General features: G+C 36.2%; 1 protein-coding gene across 5 annotated transcripts; it reads right to left on the reverse strand.

Moving 5' to 3' along the window:
• Positions 1-7233: 7233 nt before the first annotated feature.
• LOC108749975 (forkhead box protein N3-like) lies at positions 7234-13516 on the reverse strand. 5 transcript variants are annotated; one of them, XM_018489098.1, is made up of 6 exons: positions 13425-13516; positions 9727-10136; positions 9194-9624; positions 8722-9025; positions 8461-8566; positions 7234-8376 (listed from the first exon to the last, which is right to left on the reverse strand). In XM_018489098.1, the coding sequence occupies exons 2-6, from the start codon at positions 10112-10114 to the stop codon at positions 8091-8093; spliced, it is 1515 nt and encodes a 504-aa protein (XP_018344600.1). In that variant the 5' UTR covers positions 10115-10136; positions 13425-13516; the 3' UTR covers positions 7234-8090. The 5 variants fall into 5 exon arrangements, with proteins under 5 accessions (XP_018344600.1, XP_018344627.1, XP_018344635.1 ...); XM_018489125.1 differs by lacking the exon at positions 13425-13516 and adding an exon at positions 13001-13404; XM_018489133.1 differs by lacking the exon at positions 13425-13516 and adding an exon at positions 12483-12959.
• Positions 13517-20041: the final 6525 nt, after the last annotated feature.

The following is a 20041-nucleotide window of genomic DNA, read 5'->3' on the forward strand; positions in this document are numbered from 1 at the left end:
GTATCTCCGATTTTCCAAACCCAAAGGATTTTGCATTTGGCACGATATTATGTAATGGAAGCAAATCAAATACATCATGTCTTTTGATTGTCCCTGGTTAGTTACAATGACACATCGTAATCTGCTTTGCTCCATACTTTGTTGTGTTTTTGGTGTCTGTCATAGGATGACTTCGCTTGTCAGCCGGTTGTAATAATAGCCCGCGTATAACATATACGAATAATCATAAATTTTGTGAATTCGTATTGTGTAGTGATCGGTACTACGCGTTAAGAAAAATAAATTGACGATATTAATACTTATTCCTTCTACATAATGCAATTATGAAGTAACAGTCTATCCCCTCGTCGTGCCGACTCAGCGATTAACGCATTGCACATGAGCCCATGATTCCCTTTAAGAAACCGGCTGACTAGAGTATTTCGCCCAATGTCAGGATTTACTGGTGTATTGCTTTACATTACTGTGACTAATCGATTTAATCTACGCTTTTTTAACCTATCGATTAGCTACACTGTATTATGATTGATGAATGGCATCTCACTCTATAGCCGATTAGTTTAGAATTTAACTATATGTGGAAGAACAGATGTTCAGTCGTAGCAAACGAGAGCTAGACTAAGAGGATATTAACAGATTGTTGTGAAGCTATAACATTAAATTTCCATAGGATTATCAATTTGAAGATGCCAGCTCATTTTAAGGTCGATATCAAGGTAGAGTATTCAAGGTGTGAGTAAGAATGCCAGTTAATAAATAATAATAATAATCATTTATACATATATATTATGTAGATATATAAATATACATATATATGTATACATATAACACTCTCGCTAAACATAATATATAGAATTCTAAAACTTCGGATACACTGAAGTATAACAACAATATCGTATCATTTTTGCAATATATCACAGAAATAATAACAGTAAAATAAAATTTAAAAACAAAAAAAGTATAGATTGTATGCGGCTAAATTTCATATAAATTATATAATGCGGAATAAAGAATATATTTATAATTTTATATTAGAAGATGTGTGTGGATAAATTTTGAAAATTATAATTTTTTCTATTTTATTTAAATAATATTGTAATTCTTTTATTTTATCAAAGTAGATTTAATATTTCTCATATTGAGTATGGCATTCTTTCTTGCACCTTCAGATTGAATTTTCTTCTGGTGTAGCTGACTAGCTACAATCACAATTAAATATATATTTGTAGCGCATCCTGTTTATTACACACAAATCGTATTTTCCAATTCTCTTTCAAAGATATTTTCTATTTTTGATAATTAAGATTTTCAACTTCCAGTTGTCACAGCTGTTTCTACTGTTTAAATGAAAATGAAATAAAATTACAATTATATTATTAATTTAAAAGACACTAATTGAATTTTTTCTATATATTTATGTAATTATGCTATGAAACTCTGTGCTATAGCACTCTGTAATACTAATGATGAGCTCTTTGAGTGATATATCAAAAGATCATCGCAAGTAATCCTGAATAAATCCTGAAATAACAAATAGAATAAATATTTACGAAATTGTCATAGTACATTTCACGTATTGATATGTAAAAATCGATCAGGTTGCGCTACAACAGTTATGTTTTTTCCTCTCATTTGAATCGCTAATATTTATACTTTGTAGAGTGATATTTAAGCTAATAAATTGCGTACCAGCGAATTATTAGGAAGAACCTTTATCACGCGGGCAGCGCCCTGTAAAAATATATGTTCTCTCTATATTGAACTACATATTAATGTATACAAGACCAGTTTGCCTAATATTCTGTCGCATGTCTTCGTAGCACACTTACATATCTTACAATTACAAGGTATTATCAAATCTCTCTTTCTTTCTCTCTTCTTAATTTTTTTTTTTTTTTTTTTTTTTTAATAAAAATAGGTTAGCTCTCTCTGTAGCGCTATTTTTCATCTCTATCCAATCGATATTAACATCTCAGCACGATCGCTAAATATTCAGTCTCCAACTGGATACCAAAACTGGTCTGTGGATACATTAGAAAGGTCTCTACATATGTACAACACTGTTCAAAATTATCTTGAAAGCCACAAAGAGAGTAGAAAAAGACAGTGAAATGACAACATTTCTTTGTTTCAAAATCATGCTGAATGCATGGTGGAATTAGAATTCTACCACGGTTAAATGTATTTCAATCTTTTTTTAAAACTTTTTTGTTGATAATACGTTTGTGGCACACATGTTGTACACATGTGCAACGATGCACATGATGTGTCTATATGCAAGGTGCCCTCAATTTTGCGTGCGAAAGCGCTGCAATTCGAAAGTTTACGAAAAACTAAATCGCAAAGACACTTTTTGCGATCAATTTTTTTAAACCATAAGAATTTAAAATCTAATAAAATCTACGATGTATAATTGATCAAATAGTTCTATATTTGTAATGCTTTTCTTTTTAAATTGTCTATAGCATGCGAAATTACTGTTAATTGGTCGCGTTCAGCAGAAAAAGCAGCTTTGCAACTGTTGTAAAATTCAGTTTTTCATGAACTTTCTCGCTGTTTCTAACAAATTTGGGAACACCTTGTACATATGTACAATCAAACTCCCCTGTTCTTAACCAATTGAATACCTGCTCTTTCACCACTTCACATTCATCATTTTATCACATACGTGGAATAAGTGACGAATGAGGTATCGATACGTACAAGCACAATGCGTGCGCGATGACATTTTCATTTTGTGTACGTGCTTTCAAGTAAGAAAGAGAGAACAAAAAAGTTATTTCATCACGGGTTGAGAATCAGGAAGTTTAATTGTATATGCATGAATGAGTATGTCGAGCTTGATGTGTGCAATGTGACATCCGCATATACATGCACATATACATACATTTTATATACATATACAGGGTGATTCAGAAAAACCCTTGTCCTTGCACAGTGTTCCTGGCTGAATTCTAAGACGACTTTTCCTTTATGAAAATTTTATACGACGCTTATTTTTTTAATTTTTAAAGGATAAAGTTATCGAATCACAGATCGCGTATAGAAGGTATTATAAATAGGGGCGGCGCCGGGCGCACCGTCTGATGCGAGCGACAAAGGGCACTTGTTGCAATCAGCTGTCTAAGGACAAAGAGTTATTCTGTCTCACATAATAAACGTTCACACACGCATGCGTGCACGAACCCACACATTCTCTCTCTCTCTCTCTCTCTCTCTCTCTCTCTCTCTCTCTCCTTGCAGAGATTCGCTGTCTTTATACCGTCGTTACTTGACAGATAAATTTCGCCCTAGTTGAAATTTTGCTTCTACTTTGAATCATAGTTTTAGGACGTATGTAGACTAGATTTATAATAGGTTCTAATCTAATGCATACGTTGACCCTGTAAATGGCAGTTATTGAAACATTTTTTATTTTTAGGTTTAAAAGAAGTTTTCTGAATAGAAGCTGTAGATTAAGTAATGTTAAAAAAATCCTATTTGATTATTCAAATATCAAAAGGTTTATAAAGTTTTAATTGAAGTTGGAAGAGCTTCAAAGTAGGATTAAAATTTCGACTCGTGTCACGACCGTGAAGAAGTAATAAGAAGATTCTTCACGTTCCCGTGTGATAAATTTACGTTTCAAGTAATAAAATAGGAGTTCGTTTTTTTCTTTTAAAAATAATATCTGAAGAACTGTAACACTTTCATCACTGATTTACTCACGCACTTGATCAATAACCGAGTCGATAGCACATGTATCATTTACGAATTATTCTATCGATTTACTATTCTTAATTAGTACCGATTAATTATTTAACTCGAAATTAAGAATAAGAAACGCGTTATACACAACACACACACACACACACACACACACACACACACACACACAACCCGACGTGATCCGACGCGAAACCTAAGCTTGACGACACAATCAAGCAGGTTAGGTTTTACGGACAGAATTAAGAGTAACATAATAGAAATCTGATTTATCGACCGCTTGTAATTGTTGGTAAGTCAGGATGCGACTAGAGGCTACATTGGTTACAGCATGCTACAAAAGCAGGCATTGGTTCATTTGAATCATAAGGTTCGTTCGCGTCGCAACATGTTCCAGCATACTCCAACGTGCACCAGCATGCTTCTGCCATAATTGCTATTCACTTTAACGAGCCTGTTAGAACAAATCTTGAACGACGCGAGAATAATCTCGAAGCACACATTCGTAATGTCGAATGAACCAATAATGCCTACTTGTAACCAATGTCAGATTGTCAATCGTGTTAATTATCATAATTACTTTTGGCAATGTTTACTAATACTGAATAATCTAGAATTATTCAACTTTGAAATATTCACCATCCGGTCCCCCGCGACCAATCCGCGTCGAGATGCATGGCGTGACCCCCCGCGAAGATCGGATAAATACGAAAGACCGATCGATCCATGAATCAATAATCTCTCGAGCATCGTAGAAGCGAAGGATCAAGAAATAGCAGCGTACAGTAAAGAATATTATGATATGATACTCGGTGAGTGTCATGGGCAACATTACGTTGCTGCAAGAAGATACGTCGAGCTGTACTCGAACAGAGCAAAACATCTACATGCCAGCGTTATACTCGAAGCAGCGGAAAGATTATACGACGGATTGTGCACTCAGAAACTTGAAGGTCTCTCGATATGGCTCTTATGGACTTTGAAGGATCTTCATCAATATTGCCCTGGACTTGCTGCACAAAGTGTGATGTTCTAACTCTGTCTGAACATGCTTTATGTTTTTTGCGCTTGGAAACACTTTCTACATTGCCATCACAGATGCTTGTAACTCTCGACAAACTTCGTGAACAAACGATCGGGCGAATTTCAAAAATTGGAAGATTCAAGATCGCTGTGATTCGCGTGTATAGCGACGATAACAGCGTGTCTTTTCATTTTATTAGTCAACTTATTATCCTCCATTTATCTGAAAAGAAAAAAAAAAGAAAAAAACTTGTTGCGAAAACTTGTTGACAGGTACATATGTGAGTGTCCTCAGATACCTGACTCATCCTGTACGAAACCGGAAGCGTCCTGCCAAAAAAAAAGACGCTGATAGACAGCGTTACGCAAGAAACGTTCGAAATACAGAAAGAGTTCTTCGTGCCGTTGAGCAAGAACCGGAAACCAGTATTCAAGATATTGCTCGACAGCAAGGATTATCGTATTCGACCATACAATGAATTTTAAAAGAAGAAAAATTGCACGCCTACCATTACAGTAACGTGCAACATCCACGAGAAGAAGACTATCCTCGGAGAAAAATATTTTGCGAGGATTTCTTCAGAAGAACTGACGAAGATCCAAAATTTTCTTTGTATGTAATATTTAATGATGAATCGCTGTTTATACAAGGAGTTTTGAACTCGCACGTATGGGACGACGAGAATCCGCGAGAGCGGCTCAAAAGTTTCCAAATTCGTTGGAAATTGAATCTGGGCTGGGATTATGGGAACAAAAATATTGGGCCCAGTAATCCTCCCAGAAAGACTAAATGGCGCATCATATGTGCAATTTTTGACAGAAAATCTATCAGATTGCAGGAAAATTTATTGAGACGGATGAGAGCTTGCGTCACAATGAACGGTGGACACTTCGAGCATTTACTATAAAAAAGAAAATTGTTCACAGCAATTAATAATTAATCTGCCATTTTCAGGGCAACCAAATATTTCATTTCGAGGAATATTCTTTTAGTTCGCAAATAATTAAATTAAAAAATATAAAATTTAATTTTTGAATTAATATTAATTTAAATTTAATATTTCAAAGTTGAATAATTCTATTATTCAATATTAGTAAACATTGCCAAAAGTAATTATGATAATTAACACGATTGACAATCTGACAATTGTTGGCTACAAGTAGGCATTATTGGTTCATTCGACATTACGAATGTGTGCTTCGAGATTATTCTCGCGCTAAATCGTAAGATTTGTTCTAACAGACTCGTTAGAGTGAATAGCAATTATGGCAGAAGCATGCTGGAACATGCTGCGACGCGAACGAACCTTATGATTCAGCGCGTGAATAATCTCGAAGCATACATTCGTAATGTCAAATGAACCAATGCCTTCTTTTGTAGCATGCTGTAACCAATGTAGCCTCTAGGCACATCCTGACTTATCAACAATTACAAGCGGTCGATAAATCAGATTTCTATTATATTACTCTTAATTCTGTCCGTAAAACCTAATCTGCTTGATTGTTATCGTCAAGCTCAGGTTTCGCGTCGGATCACGTCGGGTTGTGTGTGTGTTGTGTATAACGTTTCTTATTCTTAATTTCGAGTTAAATAATTAATCGGTACTAATTAAGAATAGTAAATCGATAGAATAATTCGTAAATCGTTCTTCGTAAATGATACATGTGCTATCGACTCGGTTATTGATCAAGTGCGTGAGTAAATCAGTGATGAAAGTGTTACAGTTCTTCAGATATTATTTTTAAAAGAAAAACGAACTCCTATTTTATTACTTGAAACGTAAATTTATCACACGGCAACGTGAAGAGCCTTCATATTACTTCTTCATGGTCGTGACGCGAGTCAAAATTTGAATCCTATTTTGAAGCTCTTCCAAGTTCAATTAAAACTTTATAAACCTTTTGATATTTGAATAATCAAATAGGATTTTTTTAACATTACTTAATCTACAGCTTCTATTCAGAAAACTTCTTTTAAACCTAAAAATAAAAAATGTTTCAATAACTGCCATTTATAGGGTCAACGTATTCATTAGATTAGAACCTATTATAAATCTAGTCTATATACGTCCTAAAACTATGATTCAAAGTAGAAGCAAAATTTCAACTCGGGCGAAATTTATCTGTCAAGTAACGACGGTATAAAGACAGCGAATCTCTGTAAGGTGAGAGAGAGAGAAAGAGAGAGAGAGAGAGAGAGAGAGAGAGAGAGAGAATATGTGTGGGTTCGTGCACGCGTGCGTGTGTGAGTGTTTATTATGTGAGACAGAATAACTCTTTGTCCTTAGACAGCTGATTGCAACAAGTGCCCTTTGTCGCTCGCATCAGACGGTGCGCTCGGCGCCGCCCCTGTTTACCTTCTATACACGACTTGTGATTCGATAACTTTATCCTTTAATAACTTAAAAAATAAGCGTTGTATAAAATTTTCGTAAAGGAAAAGTCCTCTTAGAATTCAGTCAGGAACACGTCTGTGCAAGGACAAGGTTTTTCTGAATCCCCTTGTATATACACATATACATATAAATATGTATGTGTGTAATCATTTTAAATATATTATCGATTTTTCTCTCTATTGAATGCGTAGCCTATCTCAAGAATAACGAGACTAAAAACTCCCGTTGAAATAATATGGTAACACTGGGCATCAAAAACCGGGGCTGTCGAAAATCGCCACGATGTTATGTTTGCAAATAAGAGGTCTCGTTATTATTGGGATAAGCATTGTGACAACAGATGTTGATTATGCCTCTATACATATCTACAAAAAAAAAAAGGAAAAATTGATATAGAACTTTATCATTAATTAAACTCTCTATGATACTTAATATAATCGTTTCTCTCACAACAGTTCTATTATTATTACTTACTTCAGTACGTAATAATAATTTTTTAAATTGATATATATCCACGTACTATTCAATTGTATTCATGTTTCAACAGCGTGTTTAAAAAGTATCTCTTTAACACTACAACTCTATTATTGCTTGTTGTTTAGTGCTACCGAATGTATTTTGGCATTTAGCATGTTGTAAACCCTGAGCAACCACACCAATGAATTCGAAATGCATCCAACAACCCTCTTTTTCTTTTTACTAGACAACTAGAAGTTATGGAAGAATTTACATGCGCGTTTTTTTTTGTGTTTACGACAAGAAACCCGAACAATGAAATTTCCGTAAAAGTTGATTCTAAACACGTTTATAGAAATGAATAAAGAATTTACTGACAATACTCTATAAAATGAAAGTATCTTCCTGTTACTAGATAGTAAAATTCTTAAACACTTTCCTGACTCGCGCATAAGTGGAAAGCTTTCGATAATGTACATTTTTCGTAAAATGTAACAAAATGTGTCTATGTTAACCCCTAATTTGTTTTAGATATCGATTTTCCTCTCCCCAATCCCGCCATCTTTTACGTCTTTTTTCAGACGTACTCGAGTACTCACTCGTGGTAGAACGTTTTTTTGGTTTTAAAATAACGTCTGATTTAGATGCCGTGTTAATACCTTGTGTTACATGATGTGTTCTAGTGTAATTTAGAGCTGTACTAACACCAGCCAGATTCAGAAGCGCATCTGCACCTTCTGCAATTTTTCTTTGTTCATCAAAATCTGGATTTAATTCTTCCTCGTTTGAATGTTTGCTGTAGGAAGAAATGGAAAACGGTAAAATTTATTATTTTGTTCAAGTAATCTTTACGTTTATCATACAAGATTAATATCTTTACCTTCCTAATTTTATCGAGGCGATACAACTATAAGTATGATCCTCACTGGAACTCCTGGTAATTATAGGCACCAACTTTTCTGAGTCCGGCAATTTTCGTTTACGATCTACATTAAAAAATATATTAATGAACGAGTATAAATTGTCAAGTATCTTGAGCATTTTAACTGCATCTTTGCTACTCTCTCCGTCTCAACAAAATGCAGGTAGGGACTTTATTTTTTATTATTTTATACATGTTATAGACATGCATATTCAGTACCTTTATTGTGATTCAGAATGATAGGTCCATGCTTAAATGAAAGCATAGCGGCAGCTGCTGCGTCAACGTCGCTATCTATCTCGGTTTCTGCACTATCATTAATATTGCTAGACGCCAGTCTTTTGGATAGGTATGGAAAAAGAACCGGATCTGGGAGACGTGTATTTATGCATTTTCTAGGCACCTTTTCCGATGAAGACAAATTCTGAGTTGTAGGGGGAGGAAAAGGAGCGCGAGACAACGCTTGAATCAGATTTGGGCGGTATTGTGCATCAACCATCCACAACGATCCCTTTCCTAAATTCTAAAAAGAAAAAAAAAGAAAAAGTTATAATACACATACGATGTAACGATGTTAAGAGTGATTGATGTGCTTTTACTAATACTTTTAGTTGATATTGTACAGCCAAAACATTCTTATAGTTACCGTAAAAATCTTACAGTGCGTTTCATCGATTAAAAATTCACTTACCGGAGCTTTTTCCACCTTCCGAAAGCACTTGTTGAGACTTAAATTGTGTCTAACAGAATTTTTCCATCCAGTAGGGGCGTTTCTAAAGTATGGGAAGTGTTCCAGAATCCACGCGTAAACCTCCTTCACGGGTAGCGCCTTTACGGGGCTATCTTCGATAGCCATAAATATGAGGCAGGAGAATGAATACGGTGGTTTGCTATTTCTGTGTAAATGAGGATCATATGGTATATGGGTAGGATGCTTGTTGCGATAAGACATTGGCAAATTATTGTTGCTCAAAGAAATCTTCGTTTGATTACTTGGCGAAATATTGTAATGACTTTTCGCAGATTCTTGAAATATTTGCGTAGGCTTTTGATAATTCTTGGCAGGATGCTGACAGTTTTGTCCATTCCCATTCAATGTCGCGTTTGATTTTCCATTATTCTCTATTAATGCATTACAAAAAAAAAAGGTAAAATTAATATACATTATAAGAATACTTGACTGCAAACACAATGCATTACATATTTTAAAAACACTCATCTTACCTGGACAGAAACTATCATCTAAGCTCGATACAGAATTGGTATTTTCAGAAAAGTCTGCCATATCGTCGCAGATATTATTGTTCAGCATGTTCTCGTGCTTCATGTTTTTGGAGGGGTTCGAAATGTCCAAACCTTTAAGTAAATTCTGCTGGTGTAGCCAACTGAGAGACGTTAGCTCGTCATCCGACTGACTGTTCTTTTCCATAACCTTCTCCCATTTAGGAATTTCACTTTGACAATCGTTGGTTGAATTTGAGTCGGTCAGCACGCTGGCGTTCTCCTTTTCCTTATCGTTCATCGTGACGTTCTCACCAAAATTATAATCCTGAGACGAGATCAGTTCTATGTCAGTTTCGATACCCGATGCATCTGGCCTATCTGGTGGCATGTTGCATAGAGTCTTCTAGTCACTGCAAACGAAAAATCATCCTTTATTTCTTATGTAAAGAATTTTATAAGGAAACTTTATAATCGAAATGTGTATATTTTATATGTGTATTTTACTGCGAATAAACACATTATCATTACACATATCTACATTGGCTGTTATCAGTTTACCTTTTCTTCATTTTATTTGAAAAAAATTTACTTCCTGTAAATCTCGCATATAAATTTCATACATAAAAACATTGCGAAAACTCCAAACACTGTACTATTACTTCTAATGTTTTGTATATAAAAATAAGTATAACTTGTATTTGAATATATATATACGTATACATAGTACACATATACACATGTATCGGAATTTTTTAGTACTGCATTTTCTTATTTTTACCAACATGAGAAAATACGGTATTAAAAAAGTCCGAAAAAAATTTTTTTTAATTCTTAGAGCTCTATGAGATGAAAATAAATCATTTTCGTATCTTGCAGTTTTTCTGTAAAGTTGATAATACTTGCGTAAAAAATTATTGAAAACCAATTTCCGGCAATTTTTAATAATTAATATCTTGTTAACTATTGCGAAAATTGCAAAATGGTAGAGGACTTTTCTTCTCAGTTTACTCCATTCTGTCCCTATGCAAAAAATTTATCATTAATTTTCAAACATCCTGTATATATATAAATTTACAACAGAAAGATTTTTTCCTCTTTCACGTCCCTATATTAAGGAAATTTGAAACAAAATCAATTGTCTCCAGATGATATTAAAAATCTCTTCGGGATATCGTTGATATGTATAAAAACTTCGCTAAGGAGTTTTGCGCGAATATATTATTTGCAACATTTCTTTTCTTTCTTCACATTCTTATACTAATTAAAGAATCTCAAAACTTGTTGACTTATGAAAAATTTATTAATGTCTCTAGATGACATACAAAATCTCGGTCAGATATCGTTTAAAAACTTCATTCCTAGATTTTGTAATTTTTAACGACAGTTCGGTATTGTTACATTTTTTTACCGTGTATAATAATACTTGCGCTATGGATAATATATGATACTAACGCTGTTATTAAAGTTATAAGTTATTAAAGTTATAATCGAGAATCGTCTCAGCCATATTCTTTTAATCTTCTAACCGGGTCTTTTCCGCTCTGAGCGTTTTTAAATAGTTCTCGCAGTATGACAAAAAGATCAAGTTTTGCGGTACATTATATTTAACCCATTAAACACAGTTGAGAATGCTCTTTTTGAGTTTGTAAGACTTCTGGTCACATTAATTAAAATTTTATATTTATAAATTTATCTTAATAAGAGTTATCAACGAAAATTATATTCTATAAATTTTATTTTATTAAAAATACCTACATTTAACGCATAAAAAAATTATCCCTCCCCTGCTTCCGTCCTCGAATTATCTTTTTTCAAAGTGTTCATTGTACACACACACTCTCTCTTTCTCTCTTTTTCTTGTGATTCATATATGGTAATCTTATTGTTAATCCCTAGGAGTTCCGCACAAGCACTGCCGCAATATATCACGTTACGACATAAAAATCACCGCGAAAACAGTAAGAAATGGGCCCGATCGCTTTTCTATTTTTGGTGTGCCGCGCAGCGAAGACGCGGGGATGGAGGTAAAGAGAGAGAAAGATAGAGGTGGAAAACGAGAGCATCGTGAAATTAAAATCTCCGCGCATGTGAGCCACGCTCGCGACAGCCAACAGCCGAACTCGACAGCCTCGAGGCCAGGCGTCAGGCGGATGACGTCGAAATTCGTAATTCGCCTCGCATATGGGATTGTTTATCCGCGCGACTAATAAGCGACAAAATGGCCGGTGCTATCACGCGGAATCGCGCACCAGATTTTCAAATGGGACACTCGATCCGACCGATTGTCATCTTCGGCGGCGTGGCGTCACGTTGCGTCGTCGTCGTCATCGTCGCTGTCGCGGTCACTCGCGCCCACGTACCGAATATCTCTCCCCCTCCACCCCTCCTCCCCGTGGAATTTGCAACTATGGCGTCCACCTGCGTTGCACACCTCCGACAGCGTGCTCTTCGTCGACTCCGTGTCTGCGGATCCTCTTCGCGATGCGATCAACATCGATAATGAATAGACGAAATCCTGAAGGTCGATTGTGTGACTATGAGAAGAAATGAAAAATTGCAAAGTGAGCGAATATTTAATATGTAGAATATTTATAACTTTAACTGGTCAACACTACCATGTAAGAATATCAGTGTTTTCCACTCGACTATATTTCACTGGAAAACGTAGTCCTCAAGTAGAAACATCACGTAAGAATAAAATATTCTTAGGTGAAACACTGTATTCTTACGTGGTCGACACTTGCGAATTTGCTCACTTTTGTAATTTTCACCCGATTGCAAGATACACAATAGATCTAGCAAGATTCAGGCCAGATTCTGGCAAGACCTTCGGCGTCTTCGCGAGAGAATTAAATCGCCACTGAAACGATCCGTTTCAGACGTCGACCGTCTACACGAGATCAATTTGTCGACTCTCGCTCCCGACGATCGCGGAATTCACGCCTGGGATTCGCGGCGGTCGGATGACCTGCATTACTTGTTGAATTCAAATATGGAGCTGATAACGATTACAAAACGCGAGGGCAAACGCGAAAATGGCCACGGCATCGCTCGCCGCACACGGCACGGCACACGCGTATGTATACGCACGCATGCACGCACGCACGCGTATAGGCTCCGGCGTTCGCGGGGCGTGATGCACTCGCGGGAATTACATAAGATAAATCGAACGCCGCGCGCGGAGACCCAGAGCAACGTAGAGAAAAAGGATGCGGGTTAACAACCCAATTTCCTCTCATTTTCTCTCCCACGCTCCTCGTTTACTTCACTTTACTTTCTCATTCCCTTTGATTTCCTCGGCGACCCGACCGTGTGCCACGGGGTCACCAGGGGCCACGTCGGAACTCCTCGAGACACCTTGAGGAACAGACCGAACGTGTGTTTCACGTGCACGACATCCGTTGCCGTGTCGAGTTGTATGCCTGCTCCATCGAGCATTCTAGCAGTCAAGCACCACCAAGAGTCCAGTATATATCATCCGCGTATATTTTTGCGTCTCCGCTTCTCGTTACTCTCGTTCTGTATGCGCTCTCATTCTCTCTATCTTTCTCTTTCTCTCTCTCTCTCTCTCTCTCATGTCGCCGTGTCCGCACTTGTGAGTCGCGTCGCGTGCTGAGATTCTTTTTTTCCCACGGTATACCAGCCGCCGAGTTAAAACCAAGCCGTGCGATCGTTGATCATAATTGAGATGAACTCACGTATCACGGTGGGATGCAGACGGTAATCTTCGTTAGTTTTCGCGAGACGGCAGGCATCGCAGGCAGACACACTCTATACAACATCTGATCGAGACGCCATATTCTAACGTCATCACATGCATAAAATACACACATACCAGGTGTACAGCCGGCCCAAAAAGGTTGCAACACTTCTTTTCGATAGGTTTCGGAATGCAGTTTGCTCACCGAGTGATTAGGTGCATCCAGAAGCACGAATGCTCACTGAGCACTCAGTAAGCTCTTGCATTTCATTGGCATATTCCATTAGATCTAAAAATGTAGACCAAATAAATAAAAGAGCTCATTGAGTTCTCAGCGAGCGGTCGTGCTTCTGGATGCACCCAATGGGTGCATCCAGTACTAGAACCGATCAGCAAGCGTTTGCATTCTGATTGGCATATTCCATTAGATCTAAAAATATACACCAATTAGATATAAGAGCTTAGTGAATGCTCAGTGAGTGGTTGTAGTACTGAGTGTACCCATTGACTGCGTTTGGCAGAAAAAGCAGTTTTGCAACATGTTGTAAAACTTGTCTTGAGCATGATTGGTTTATACATTTAGATCCAATGAGAAACTAAGGGCAAGACTAATCACAGGACGGTATTCATAGTTCTTTTTTATTTTGAGACTGTCTTAAGGCTACGTTCCAAAACTTCCTTTCCGAGGAAGATTTTACTATAGTATACTATATATTTCGAGTAAAATTTTCCTCAGAGAAGAAGTTTTAGAACGTAGCTTATAAATTAAATCCTATTTAAGGCACAAGAAAATCAACCAATCAGAATCTTTTATTTCAAGGAAAGGAAAGAAATAAAAGATTTTGATTGGTTCATTTTTTGTAATGCATTATACGTTATGCATAAGAAAATATATCAATCAACGTTCTTTGTTTTCTTTCTTTCCATGAAATAAAGAACTCTAATTGATTAAATTTTTTATGATTGAAGTAGTTGTGTTTCAAAATTCATTGCCAGCGCTAAAAATCTACAGTTTACGTTACATATACTATACATTTTCAGAACTGTTATATGTTATGGACCTTCGTCAAAAGCTAAAAATTGACGACTGTGATTGGTCAATTTTTAGTTTCCAATTTCTGATTTATGATTAATGACTTACACGCACTCTACAATAAGCCATTAGTCATAAACCAAAAGTCAGAAACTGGAAAATGATCAATCACAGTCGTCAATTTTCAACTTCTAACTTCTGATTTATGACTAATGACTTATTGTAGAATGGCCATTATTGTAGAAACTTATTATGTAAAACCGGAATCAGACTATACATTGAAGATTGAGATTAAAGATAAAGATTGAAATTCCACCAATAAGGACAAAGAAGTTTTGGCTCTTTTTGTTCTGATTGTCAAACTTCAATCTTTTAATCTTCAATTTCATTCACCACCACCACCACCGCCACCGCCACCGCCACCGCCACCGCCACCGCCATCGCCACCGCCACCAATTTTTTTATTAATTTTTTATTAATTTTTATTAAGATCAGATTATTTCATTGTAATAGTTGGTTTATTCACGTTGCATGTTCTAATATGTTCCTAGAACAACTCTTACTCACTTCAACGAATTTGTTAAAGTGCGACGCGAATAAATTTAGTGAGTTTTGACAGAGCGAAAAAAGGATGAAAAGAGAAAGAAATTTAGGTGGTAACCATGGCAACGCCTAATACCTAGGTAACTTGCTTATTTCATGCATGCGCACTCCATTTTGGCCAACATTACGAGGGTGGTCCCAGAAATACCTGACCTAACAAAGAAAACAAAAATTTTGGGAAAAAATATCTTTATTTCTCAACACATAGTCTCCTTTTAGCTCGATACACTTTTCCCAGCGATGTTCAATAGCTTCGATGGCCTATTTATAGTAAGAACCGTTGAACTCCTCAAAATAGCCTTTAACCGCAGACTCCACCTCTTCATTGTTGGTAAATCTTCTACTACCGAGCCATTTTTTCAAGTTTAGAAAGAGAAAATAATCCGAGGGGGCTAAATCTGGCGAATAGGATGCGTGGGGAAGCAATTCGAACTTTAACTCATTGATTTTGGCCATCGCGATAATGGATGTGTGAACTGGTGCATTGTCTTGATGAAACAACACTTTTTTTTTCGCCAAATGTGGCCGTTTTTCCTTGATTTCATCACCCAAACGCTGCAATAAGTTCGCATAATACTCGCCATTGATTGTTCTTCCTTTCTGAAGGTAATCAATGAAAATTATGCCACGCGCATCCCAGAAAACTGACGCCATGACCTTGCCTGCCGATGGAACTGTTTTTGCTTTCTTCGGAGCCGATTCCCCCTTTTCAGTCCATTGCTTCGACTGTTCCTTCGTTTCAGGTGTGAAGTGGTGGACCCATGTTTCATCCATGGTTATGAATCGGCGCAAAAATTCGGCTTTGTAGCTGCAAAACATCGCCAAACACTTGATTGAAACATCCTCTCGACGCTGCTTTTGTTCGATTGTGAGCAAGCGCGGCACCCACCTTGCGCATAGCTTTCTCATCTCCAAATTTTCAGCCAATATGCGATGTACAGCACTTTTTGAAATGTTTACCATGTCTGCTAGCTCGCGCACTTTCAATTGACGGTCACTCAATACCATTTTGTGGATTTTCTTCACCATTTCTGGAATGGCCACCTCACTTGGTCGACCACTGCGATGTTCGTCTTCGCAGCTCGTACGGCCTCGTTTAAACTCTGCTACCCAATATTTTACTGTTGTAAACGAAGGAGCAGACTCCTCCAGAGTAGAATGCAGCTCGGCTTTGATATTGGTTGGACTAAGACTTTTCAAATGAAAGTATTGTATCACATAACGATGACCAATTTTTTCCATCTTTGCAAATTCACCGAGATCGCCCACTATTGATGGCTGCCAAACAAATACTGAACAACGTAGCGTCTTCAAATTTCATAGTTAAGCTTTAGAAAGTTGGTGCTTTCCCCTACAGTGATTTTTTTCAACAACCGCTATTTGTACGTCAGGTCGGGTACTTCTGGGACCACCCTCGTAACATCAAAGGTACCAACAGGGAGTTGCGTTACTGTATGTACTGTGTTCCAGCTCTCCAACTGGGCAAATCGACTTAGCCGTTCAGATCAACAGTTCCCGTTGCGTCTTCCGGATACATAAGATTACGTGCCCATATACTATTTCTATATCCCAATTCATTTCCATTCTCAATCTCAATCGCACTTTAGTTTCAGGGTGAATTTGGCATGACCGGAATATAAACACCGTGAGCGACAAAATCCTAAATCGTATTCAATAATTATTAATTCTATACTTAATTGTAAATTGTTATAAACTGTAACTATAATTGTTCATAAGTCCTTAAGGAGTTTATAACTATCCGCATCTAGTGCCGTATATAATAAGATAAATTGAGAGTCTCAGTAGTGATAATTAATTAATAATAATAATCATAGCAATAATTAATGTAACTGCCTAAGATCTGACGACGAGATTGGAGTTACTGACCAGAGTAATATCATAGGTCCATATGCGGCTAATTGTTGTATTGGTTATAGGATAATAAATATATAATTTCCAAGAATCCAGCTATAACGATCATGTCCTACCATCACGCCGACCGCGTCATATCGACCTTCAAGAAGAACCAACAACAGGGTAAACTATTCAACCTAACATTCGTCACGATGCACTGTTGGCGCCTGAGCCACGTGGCGCATGGGCACCGCCATACTTGAGCCTGAGCCTCTGCTCATCTGTTACATGCCGCGTGTCGCGTCTGTGTATCCGTCGAATCCGATGCGGGTGCGCGATTAGTGCTTCGTTGCCAATTAGGTACATGATGGTTCATTAGTATGTGCCCTAATTCAGGAGTGTATGATACGCGCCGCGATATTGTGGACGACACCCACGCCTAGATTTCCAATTCAGTTTGCATGACATCGCGAGTCTGCGTCGAACGGAAAATTTTTTGTGCCACGTGTTATACTTCAGAGCCATCTCACATGCGAGAAGTTTATTACCTCGCCGACCGCCATTGCTTACACATCGGGTTGCCACTTCGCGCTGATAAGTGCGAAATGTTTCTCTCTCTCTCTCTCTCAGAAAAAATATTTCTTTTAAATATATTAATATCTTAGTTTGAGAATAAAATTGACATATACACAAAATATAACTTATATTTTTTATTAATTATAAACAAATATCGCGAATCACGCGATACTATAGACTCGGCCGTAACAATCGTTTTAAAATATTTGTAAAAATGGATAAAAATTATATTTATTCCTCCTGACAATGAGTAAATCATCGTAAAAAGTAATAAAAAGGCACGCGTAAAACCAGCAGCACACGATGTTTGCCATGCTGACACTAACAGCCAATACAATGGTAAGATTCTAATCCAGCTAGCAATTCAGCAAGAAAGCAAGCATCGTATGCTGCAACTTAAGTGAAAATAGGCTACGCATGCGCACTTTACGTGCTTTTTATCACTATACGATTATTTGAATTATTTATTGATTAGATTATTGTCAGAAGAAGATAAGGATAGTTTTTGTCAATTGTCATTCTACAATTGTTTTAAAGCGATCTATCATTTCATTTTATTTGCCAAATTGTCTTTATTTTTAGATTGGCACGTAATTTTTTTTTATTATATAGTCTCTTCAAGTCATTCAATTTTCATTCTGGTAAATTTTTTGCCATTTCTTATAATTTCGACTAGAGATGCACCGGACATCCGGAATGTATCCGGTATCCAGTATTATTCGGCACTTTTTTGCTATCCGATCGGATAGTCGGATATCATTAGTATCCGGAAATATATCCGGAAATAATTGAAATGTGATATCATTAAACTGTTGATTTTTTCTTATATAAATGTTCTAGAAACAAGTATGCATATTCGTGATGCTATATCTTGTTGCAAAATTACAATCTTTTTCTCTATGGGCGTTATTCATAGTCTGTTTTTATTTCAAGACTGTCTTAAGACGCTAATACGCCCTCTAATTGGTTCGTGACTTCTTAAGATTATACTTAAGATGGTTTTGAATATAAGATTTGACTATAAATACCGCTCTATAATAGACTCGATAATTCGACTCGAATTACCTTCTCGGATATCCGATCAGATACCGGATATCCGATATTCGGTATCTGAAAATTTACGATCCGGTATATCCCTAATTTCGACGAAATTCGCTTAGAAAAAAAACCAATTTTTTTCAAAGGGGATCTTTTTTTCATCTCTTGAAAGTGCAATTGAGCATGTATACAATATAAAAAAATATGTCCCCTTTTTTGTCCGAAGAACAACATACTAAAAGCTCATCAAAGTCGGAAGACAATAGTTGGGTCCCTTTCCTTCTTAGAAAATTTCCAGATTTCCTACGTATTAAATACCCTGGTGACGTATGCATGTAACAACGGATAATTCAAATATAAATAAAATAAGGCGACTTCGAGAATTCATATTTTATTTCAAGCTGCTTATCATACAGAACAAAATAAGAGTAACAATTTCCACGTTCGAAGATGTGCTATCACGTGTTTTATGAATAACACATCTTCAAATGCTATGCCGGTATCAATAAGTGTCACAGCCACGAGATTTACATTTTTTGTAAACAGGTTTCTTTTTTTTTTTCTTACAACTATCGATCGCTATTACCAGGGATGCTGTTCTGTAACTGTTTTACATGTCTACCGACAGTTGTCGGTGTGTTGTTGCGCAGCTTTTTCACCATATAAAATATCTTCGCACCGACAACTATCGGTCGGCGTGCAAAAATAGTTACAGAATAGTACCTCTAAAGCACTACATATGTATATACATATGTACAACAAATCGCTAACATGTATTATACGGGACATTCTATCATTAACATAAACCTTTAATCCGCTTACTACTGAACAATTTTGAAGCGTAATCTTGATCTATATCTTTTAGAGATATAAAATTATATTAAAGATAGTTATGTTTTTAACACACTTCAAGAAGTTACTTCCAAATATGACCATAATTATAGCACAATCATACATTTATGTACATTTATACAGGGTGTCAAAATATTTAACGGTCATTCTGGAATACCCTGTATATTCACAAGTTATTCTCTAATTACAAAAACTAAATTAAATAACTTTTAGACAACTCTAGACTTTCGAATCCTATATATTTAAAAATTCAGCTGATGTTCTCGATTTTTTAAGATTTAGTTGTCAAATAACTGACGATTTATATCAGATGAAACAGCTAGGTTACTTGCCAACTGAATGTGATTAATTGAATCTGTAAGAACTAATATCATATTCAATCGCTCGGTGAGCAAGCTAACTGCTTTAATAACCTATTGTCTTTTTAAAATTCTCATCTCTGATATTAAATATATAAATAAAACATTTAATTATTTATATAATTTAATATTAAAAATGTATAAGTAATAAAAATATTTTTTAGATATCTCATCAGAGATATCTCATCTCATAAAGCTGTTACATGTCGCATAATAAAATAATTTGTATTGTTACATTATGTACTGTTGGGGAAATAAAAAACATCGAGTTGAACATTTTATTTAGAATTTAAGAGTTAA

The sequence above is a fragment of the Trachymyrmex septentrionalis genome, unplaced genomic scaffold (assembly GCF_001594115.1).
Source record: "Trachymyrmex septentrionalis isolate Tsep2-gDNA-1 unplaced genomic scaffold, Tsep1.0 scaffold11, whole genome shotgun sequence".
Lineage (NCBI taxonomy): Eukaryota > Metazoa > Arthropoda > Insecta > Hymenoptera > Formicidae > Trachymyrmex > Trachymyrmex septentrionalis.

What these genes read in the sequence shown, in the direction of transcription:
- LOC108749975 (XM_018489098.1), bottom strand. Translation starts at nt 10,114, where the DNA reads ATGCCACCAGATAGGCCAGATGCATCGGGTATCGAAACTGACATAGAA. An exon ending in CATTCTGAATCACAATAAAG is followed by an intron (nt 8,567 to 8,721) that starts GTACTGAATATG and finishes TTTTTAATGTAG; the next exon opens with ATCGTAAACGAAAATTGCCG. An exon ending in GCCTCGATAAAATTAGGAAG is followed by an intron (nt 8,377 to 8,460) that starts GTAAAGATATTA and finishes TTCTTCCTACAG; the next exon opens with CAAACATTCAAACGAGGAAG.